General features: G+C 60.7%; 2 protein-coding genes across 9 annotated transcripts in view; one reads left to right on the plus strand and one right to left on the minus strand.

The window, feature by feature from the left end:
• Positions 1-7,313, minus strand: part of PIDD1 (p53-induced death domain protein 1) — a 9,943-nt gene extending 2,630 nt beyond the window's left edge. For 2 of the 8 annotated variants that reach the window (XM_026447303.2, XM_026447301.2), the window contains exons 1-7: positions 6,932-7,313; positions 2,242-2,611; positions 1,334-1,747; positions 844-1,053; positions 705-759; positions 356-557; positions 153-278 (exon numbers count right to left, since the gene is read on the minus strand). In XM_026447303.2, the coding sequence (XP_026303088.1) occupies positions 153-278; positions 356-557; positions 705-759; positions 844-1,053; positions 1,334-1,747; positions 2,242-2,536 (1,302 nt within the window). In that variant the 5' untranslated portion in view covers positions 2,537-2,611; positions 6,932-7,313. Of the gene's footprint in view, positions 1-152; positions 279-355; positions 558-704; positions 760-843; positions 1,054-1,333; positions 1,800-2,241; positions 2,612-3,309; positions 3,983-6,931 lie in introns of those variants that run through there. The other 6 variants (XM_026447304.2, XM_023183397.3, XM_023183399.3 and 3 more) reach the window with 6 other exon arrangements.
• RPLP2 (ribosomal protein lateral stalk subunit P2) overlaps positions 6,367-8,541 on the plus strand; it is a 4,880-nt gene continuing 2,705 nt past the window's right edge. The window contains exons 1-2 of the mRNA XM_023183403.2: positions 6,367-7,545; positions 7,728-7,851. Coding sequence (XP_023039171.1) covers positions 7,729-7,851 — 123 coding nt within the window. The 5' untranslated portion in view covers positions 6,367-7,545; position 7,728. The remainder of the gene's footprint in view (positions 7,546-7,727; positions 7,852-8,541) is intronic.

Raw genomic sequence — 8,541 nt, forward strand, 5'->3', positions numbered from 1 at the left:
GGGGCAGGGTGGAAGGTGCCAGGGACATGGGGGAGCAGGATCCAGGAGGGACGGGGCGGGGTGGAAGGTGCCAGGGCGAGGCTCTGGGCAGGGGTGCACGGCTCAGGGAAGCGGCTCCCCAGTCGCTACCGGCAGGCCTGGGTGGTCCTCACCTGGGGTGCCTCTTCCTCCAAGTAGGTCTCCAGGTCACCCCAGCTGTTGTCATTCCGGGTCCTGACCACTACTTCACGGCAGCGCCGGGCCCGTGGTGGGGTGAAGAGCAGCCACAGCCCCACATCCTGCCAGGCAAGGGTGGTGTGAGGGCTGGGGCCAGGCCTGGGCCCACACACTGCCCCCCGCCACACCCTGGCCATGCCTGCTGGAAGGCCACCCCATGGGGCTGCAGCTCCAGCACGTGGCTGAGCAGGGCATCATGAGGGCCCAGGGGGACGAGGCCTGGCTCTGGCAGCAGCAGCCGATAGCGGATGGTGATAGGGGTGGCGGTGGCTCCCGCTGGGAACTGCAGGCGGACACCACAGGCCAGGGTCACTGAGCAGCCTCGAGGGGTCACAGGAAAGCTGAGTGAGGAAGGAGCGAGCCACGGGTTAGACCCAGAAGGGCCTACGTGTCGGAGCCTGGACCCAGGAACTCTGGAGAAGGTGTCGGAAGGGGCTGGGGCGACAGGCAGACAGACTCTCCTCCAGCCCCCTCAACCCACCCCATACCTGTCCAAATCTGAGGTCAAGAACAGTCTGGGCATTTCTGGAATGAGGGCTGTCACTGTGGAGGGGACAGACGTGTGGTCAGGACAGTGAGAAGACCCACGTCCTTTCCCAGGTCTGCCCCCTTTAGCACCAAGCCCACCTGGTGAACTCGGCACGTCTGGTGAGGCCTCACCCAGGGGGTTCCCCTGCAGGCGCACAAAGGGGGCGTCTAGCAGCTCAGGGGGCAGGTCCCGGAGCTGGTTGTCCCTCAGGTCGAGCCGGGTGAGGAGTGGGAGGCGGGCCAGGCCGGCTGGCACAGACGCCAGGAGGTTGCTGTGCAGGACAAGGAGCCGCAAGGACCGAAGACCCGCTGCGGGCAGGTGCTGGCTTAGGCGCGGCACCAGCCCGGCCCGTGGCACTGGGACACTCCTGCCACTGCCTCCCAGAACAGCCGTTTCAGACTGTCCACAGCTGGGCTCAGAGAACTCCGACAAAGCCGCTGAGGGAGTCTCAAAGGCCAGGGAGGTGGAGGGACTCCCAAGAGGCAGCTGTGGACCAAGCCTGTGGGTGCAGAGGCCCCTGCGGAAGACGGGCAGGCTTCAGGGGTCCTCCCGTGGGGCCAGTGTGCCAAGGGCGCAGCAGCTACTCACCCAGGGAGGCTGGGAGGCTCTGTAGCCGGTTGGAGGCCAGGTTGAGCTCCAGGAGGCTGCCCAGGCCTCCAATCTCAGGAGGTAGCGTATCCAGCAGGTTCTGAGAGAGATCGAGGCGCTGCAGGGTGGATAGGGCCCCCAGTGCTGGGGGCAGCGTCTGCAGGCAGTTGTGTGTCACCGCAAGGAAGGTGAGGGCGGGGAGGGCCCCCAGAGCCTCAGGCAGCTCAGAGAGGCAGTTGTGAGACAGCAAGAGTGCACCCAGACCTCGCATCCGCAGGACACAGGCTGGCAGCGTCTCCAGGCTGTTGAAGCTCAGGTCCAGGTGGGCCAGATGGGCCAAGCCACTCAGACCAGAGGGCAGGGTGGTCAGGGCACCCCGGAGACAGGCACCCAGTGTGTCCCGGCGTTGCCCTCCTGGGAAGGGGGGAGGCGGATGTGGCCCTCAGAGCCAGGTCCCAGATCGACCCTGCCAGCCAGAGAAAACAGCTGCTCGAGAAGCACCGACCTCCCACCCCACCCCCACCCCAGCCAGACGGGGACTGACAGAAACACTGGAGAGGTGCTGCAGATGGAAGGAGGCAGGGATGGAGACCACCGGCTCATCTCAGCTGAGAACCATCACCCAAAACCTTCCCCAGGAACATCATCTGCACTGTGGTCGGGAGCGACCCCCGCTGGGCAGCTTCAGGGTCCGGGAGCCAGGGCCCAGCCAGCCTCACACTGGGGGTGGTGATCGCCGAGGATGGCGATGGGGCTGGACATGACCAAGAGCAGAACAGTTCACACCTGGGGAGCCCCGAGGGGCAGACTGGAGCTGGGGCTGGGACCCGGGTTTGCCTTTGAGGACGTGCAGCAGAGGCAGGGCAGAGCAAGAGATGGAGACAGGGCCCAGAACAGGTGGAGCTCACCTTTGAGGACCAGGGAGCGGAGGCAGGACAGGCTCTGAGGCAGCTGGACCAGGGTGGCCTGCAGCAGCTGAGGGTCCTCGTGAGTGCTCAGACGCAAGAATTCCACCTGCAGCAGCTGAAGAGGCTGCTGGACACACAAGTGCAGCAGTCGTTGGCAGCCCCCGGGATACAGGTCCAAGCTCAGCCGGTTGCCGCCCAGGAAAGGCAGCGCCCTGGACCCTGCGTCCACATCCTCTGAAGCATCTCCTGCAGCAGCAGCTGCCTCCAGCTCTGGCCCCTCCACTGCTGCAGCCATCGCCCACCGACGGTCCTTGGAGGCCAGACATGTCCCAGCACGCAGGCAGGCCTGTCCAGGCAGGGCCCAGGAAAGCTACAGAGACAGAAGTGAGCGGGAGTCGGCGTGGGCCCTCCTCTCTTTGGGGAAACAAGGACTCTGGCTGGAGTGGGGAGCTCTTGAGCCATCTGGGCCTGAGCTGCAGAGTAGGGGAGACCTTGTGGTCACCCTGAACCCCCAAGGCCTGGGTCACCACTGGAAAGAGGGTTGGAGAATGGGACTGCCATGGTTCGCAAGAGCACCGGGCAGTAAAACCTCACTATTAGCAGCAGAGCCGGGGGGAGTGAGGCTTCAGTGCTGGTCCTGGAAATCTGGCCAATGGAGCTGTGGAGCTGCGAGGTCATCGGGGCTGTCCCCCAGTTCTGGAGATGAGCCCCCCTTCTATTTACATCGGCTTTACCAGGAGGAACGTGACCCTCCTCTACTGCCCCGAAAGTTAGGGAAGGCGGTGTAAGGGTTAGGGCCTGGGACGTGAGCCATTGGGCAGCTTCGGGGTCCTGGGGCCGGGACCCCAATTCGTGAGCCCTGGAAGAAAGCTCTCCCGCCCTTTCCAGTTCGGTCCACTGGGGAGGGTGGTGCGCCGCGCACGACAGCTCAGATGGCGTGGGGGGCGGGCTCCAGCCCCGAGGCAGGCTCGGGATCCCCCGGGCGTCGGGGATGGGAACGGCCCCCACCCTCCTCAAAGCAAACGTTCCCCCCGCGGCCCCCCACCGCCCGCCCCGGCCGGCGCGTACCTGCGCTCCAGGCGGCGCGCACACGGGGGCTGCTCAGCGCGCGCTCGGCTCCTGGGATCCCGCCCGCGCGTTTCTGGGTGGGCGGGGACTGCAGACCCCGCCCCTTGGGCCCGCCCCATCAGAACGCGCCCCCTGCGCCGGGATGGGGTCCACGGGGGCGGTCTCCCAGCTCCTCCTCGACCCGCCTTTCCTCCGCCTGTCGCAGCCCTGGAGACGCGGACGCGACCTGTCCATCTGCCAAGCCGCCCGCGCAGCTGCGCTCGGCTTCCTGTTAGTCCACCGGGACCGAGCCGTCCAGCCTCCCCCGCCCGGAAGCCTGCGAAACCCGCCCTTTCCGAGGTTCTTGGGGTCCCGGGCCGCTCCGAGGCTGCAGCCCCGGCCCCAGGTGCGTTCCCAGGCCGGGGTGACAGGCGTACTCTTGCGGCTGCCCCGCACCCACCCCTGCTACAAGCCGAAACAATTGCAGTGCTCCTCCCAAACCAGCCCCAACGGCCTCCTCCGGGAAGCCTGCCGGGACCTCCTCTCTGGACCTGCAGAGACCCTTCCTTTCGAGCCATCACTCTGGGCCAGAAGCAGTGAGCCTCCTGGCACTGCCTCCTTGAATCACGCAGGGGAGAAGGAGGTTTTAAAAGAGAAGATATTGAGCGGGCGCGGTGGCTCACGCCTGTAATCCCAGCAGTTTGGGAGGCCGAGGCAGGTGGATCACGAGGTCAGGAGTTTGAGACCAGCCTGGCCAACATGGTGAAACCCCGTCTCTACTAAATATACAAAAATTAGCCAGGCGTGGTGGTGGGCGCCTGTAGTCCCAGCTACTCAGGAGGCTGAGGTAGAAGAATGGCCTGAACCCGGGAGGCAGAAGTTGTAGTGAGCAGAGATGGTGCCCCTGCATTCCAGCCTGGGTAACAGAGCAAGATTCCCTCTCAAAAAAAAAAAAGAAAAGAAAAAAAAAAGATCAGATACTGCCCGAGGCTTGCCCGAGGCCCTGTAGCTGGTGAGGGTCAAAGCCAGCCGAGAACCTGAAATTTGCCCTGCCTTCCCCACCAACCTGATACCCCCAGCGGGCCTGTGCTTCATTCACCAGCTTTCTCGCCCAGCAGAACAGGTGCTTGGGGAGGGAACAGACACCATCAGCTATGCCTGCTTCTTTACTCAGGTCACATCAGTGGCGCCTTCTTCCTTCTACTTCCCAGCTACCACCATCCCCCCCCCAGGACGACGAGCATGTCTCTTCCAGGACTCCCTGCTCCCATTCTCCCCAGCCCCTTCCACGTAGGGCCCGGAGGGATCTTTTTAAAAACTAACCACAGGCGTGATGCTGTGGCTTACACCAGTAATGCCAACATTTTGTGAGGCTGAGGTGGGTGGATCACTTGAGATCAGGAGTTCAAGTTCAGCCTGGCCAGTATGGTGAAGCCCTGTGTCTACTAAAAATACAAAAATTACCCGGGTCTGGTGGCAGGCGCCTGTAATCCCAGCTACTCTGGAGGCTGAGGCACGATAATGGCTTGAACCCAGGGGGTGGAGGTTGCAGTGAGTTGAGATCTCCGCACTGCATTCCAGCTTGGATGACAGAGTGAGACTCCCTCTCAAAAACAAAAACAAAAGGCCAGGCACGGTGACTCACTTCGGTAATCCCAGCACTTTGGGAGGCTGAGTCGGGCAGATCACAAGGTCAGGAGATCGAGACCATCCCAGCTAACACAATGAAACCCCATCTCTACTAAAAACACAAAAAATTAGCTGGGCGTGGTGGTGGGCGCCTGTAGTCCCAGCTACTCGGGAGGCTGAGGCAGGAGAATGGCATGAACCTGGGAAGCAGAGGTTGCAGTGAGCCAAGATTGCGCCACTGCACTCCAGCCTGGGTGACAGAGCAAGACGCCATCTCAAAAAAATAATAACAATAAAAATAAATTTTAAAAATCCACTTATAAGGCTGGGCGTGGTGGCTCAAGCCTGTAATCCCAGCACTTTGGGAGGCCGAGATGGGCGGATCACGAGGTCAGGAGATCAAGACCATCCTGGCTAACACGGTGAAACCCCATCTCTACTAAAAAATACAAAAACTAGCATGGCGAGGTGGTGCACGCCTGTAGTCCCAGCTACTCGGGAGGCTGAGGCAGGAGAAGAGCATGAACCCAGGAGACGGAGCTTGCGGTGAGCTGAGATCCGGCCACGGCACTCCAGCCTGGGCGACAGAGCGAGACTCTGTCTCAAAAAAAAAAAAAGTCCATTTATATCTACTGCTCATCCAAGTGTAAATTCAGGGCAACTTAAATCTATGTCCAGGACATAATCCTCAAGCTTGGCCCACATAAACTACTCTGTATTTATATTAAATTTGTCTTAGCATCTTCCTTTTAGGTAGGTACTTGAAATTTGAAAATACGCTGAATGAAAAAAGCCAGACACAAAGGCAAAATACTGTATTATTTTAGTCTTACGGGGTGCTACCATTGTCAAAATCATAGGAAGAGAAAGTAGAATGTGTTTATCAAGGGTGGGGGAGCAGGGAATAGGGACTTTAATGCGTACAGAGTTTGTTTGGGATAAGAAAAAAAACGTAAAAAAAAAGTAAAAAAAGAGATGGGGCTGGGCACAGTGGCTCGTGCCTGTAATCCCAGCACTTTGGGAGGCAGAAGTGTGCAGATCACTTGGAGTCAGGAGTTTGAGACCAGCCTGGTCAACATGGTGAAACCCCGTCTGTACCAAAAATACAAAAATTAGCCAGAGTATGGTGGTGGGTGCCTGTAATCCCAGCTACTCAGGAGACTGAGGCAGGAGAATTGGTTGAACCCAGGAGGCGGAGGTTGCAATGAGCCAAGATCATGCCACTGCACTTCAACCTGGGTAACAGTGAGACTCCTCAAAAAAAAAAAAAAAGTTGGGGCCGGGCACAGTGGCTCACGCCTGTAATCTCAGTCAAAAATTACAAAATAAAAAAAGTCCCATTGTTCCCAAGATGGTTTCCCGCCTTTATCCCAGATGTGTGACCTCGAGGAAGAAAACCTTTCTGTACCCAACTGCCTCATCCATAAAATGACACCGAGGCCACAGAAGGCGACCGTGAAGTCGAGTTCCAGTGCTTGATGTATACACATCCAGGGTTTGCACTGTTGTTTGAGCCCCACGGGAGCAGGCGCTGCCTGCTAGCACCTTAGATACCTGCATCTGACCCCTGTTCCTGGTGCTAGCCCCGGATATTGGCAGGGTTGGCTCCTCATCTCTCATCTCAGACTTTCTCAGGCTGCCCAGACCAACTCGCGCTCTGTCCCTATCCCTCGCATCGCCTCCTTATTCACCTCCTGCGTCCTCGCACAAGAACTGAAGTCCTTAGGAGGCAGGGCCAACCCTGTTCCCTCCCAGGAGCCGAGAATGTGGCAGGGTCCCCTGATGTGCTATGTCCACATGGATACCAAGATCAGTTCTGGGCCGAAGCGGCCAGCGCAGGGGCTGACCGCTCGGACCTCACTCCTCCCAGGGGTGAGTGGGCGACGCTGCCTCACGTCATTGTCCTGCCCTCCAAGGCTCGCGCTCGTCCTCTGGCAGGACGTCCTGGCCCCGCAGGACGGGGGTGGCCTCCCAGGTAGGGCTGCAGTCGCTAAGTCCGAAGCGGCTGGCTCACCTCACTGAGCCCGGCTGGACATGGGGCCAGCGGTCGCCGAGGCCAGGGAACCACCAAAGAGTCAGGGCGAGCCTACCGCGAGCAGTCTCCGCTCGGGCCCTCGTGCAGTTCCGCTTAGGCCGGCGGCGCAGGCCACTTCCGGCAGCGGTGCACCATGGGACTTGCAGTTCGCGGGCAAAGGTTGCGTCTCGGGCGTGGCAGCCGCGCTGCATGTTGGGAGCTGTAGGCGCCGCGTGGCATGCTGGGGGCGCTAGGTACCGAAGGCAGATGCCGTCCCTTTGGGCTCGCTTCTTCCGTCGCCACCACGAGTTTCGGGGGACCTTCGCCCCACGCTATAAGAGCAGCCACTTCCGGAACTACTGCCCTTCGCCTGTGCCGCGGAAACTGCCCGAGGGGGCGGGGGGGGAAGTGTCAATGGCTTTTCCTCCGTCGTCATTGACTGAGCGCCTCGTGACGCCATTCTGAGGCGCCTCATGCGGCGCCCCGCTCGGGTCCCGGAGGCTTCTGGGTAGCGGTTTACCCCCGCCCCTTGCGTCGGCGCCTTCCTTTTCCTCCCTGACACTGCCGAGGTCGCACGCGTGAGGCCTCTCCGCCGCCGCCGCACACGCCGCCGCGTGAGTGTGGTGACCCGGCCTGGGGTGCGGGCTGGGGACGCGGGGTCCGCGGGGATGCGAGGTGGGCGGCGGGGTCTTTCCGGGACGGAGGCCTACTGGTCGAGCCCCACGCGGCCTCGTCCGGCGGCCCCGGGGTGGGCACCGGGGTAACTGCGCCGTCGCGCCCTCTCCGCCCGCCTCAGGATGCGCTACGTCGCCTCCTACCTGCTGGCTGCCCTCGGGGGTAACTCCTCCCCCAGCGCCAAGGACATCAAGAAGATCTTGGACAGCGTGGGCATCGAGGCGGACGACGACCGACTCAACAAGGTAGCTGCCGCCCTTGCCCCGCAGCCGCCGTAGAGCCCCAGTGTTCCGTACGGGCGGTTTTTCTGCCTGATCCGGCCACATGCTGGAGGGTTCGGGGAGAGGCTTGTTTCAGTCCAGTTGGCGATTTCTCGGGTAGAGAAGCAAGCAGGGTGGGGACCAGGTGCGGTGGTTCACGCCTGTAGTCCCAGTACTTTGGGAGGAAGAGGCGAGCGGATCACCTGACGTCAGGAGTTTGAAACCAGCCTGGCAAACATGGCGAAGCCCCATCTCTACTAAAAATACAAAAATTAGCTGGGCGTGGTGGTGGGTGCGTGTAGTTCCTGCTACTTGGGAGGCTGAGGCAGGAGAATCGCTTGAACCCGGGAGATGGAGGTTGCACTGAGCCAAGATCGTGCCACTGCACTACAGACTGGGCGACAGAACGAGACCCTGTCTCAAAAGGAAGAAATAAAAAGTAAGCCGGAGGGGTACGAGGCAAAGTCGTGAATAATGAGCGTTTGAAGTTTAATACAAATGAGATGCATAAGATTCCTTAAAAAAACAAAGGGCTGGGCGCGGTGGCTCAAGCCTGTAATCCCAGCACTTTGGGAGGCCGAGGCGGGTGGATCACGAGGTCAGGAGATCGAGACCATCCTGGCTAACATGGTGAAACTCCGTCTCTACTAAAAATACAAAAAAACTAGCCGGGCG

This window comes from Piliocolobus tephrosceles, chromosome 13 (assembly GCF_002776525.5).
Source record: "Piliocolobus tephrosceles isolate RC106 chromosome 13, ASM277652v3, whole genome shotgun sequence".
NCBI lineage: Eukaryota > Metazoa > Chordata > Mammalia > Primates > Cercopithecidae > Piliocolobus > Piliocolobus tephrosceles.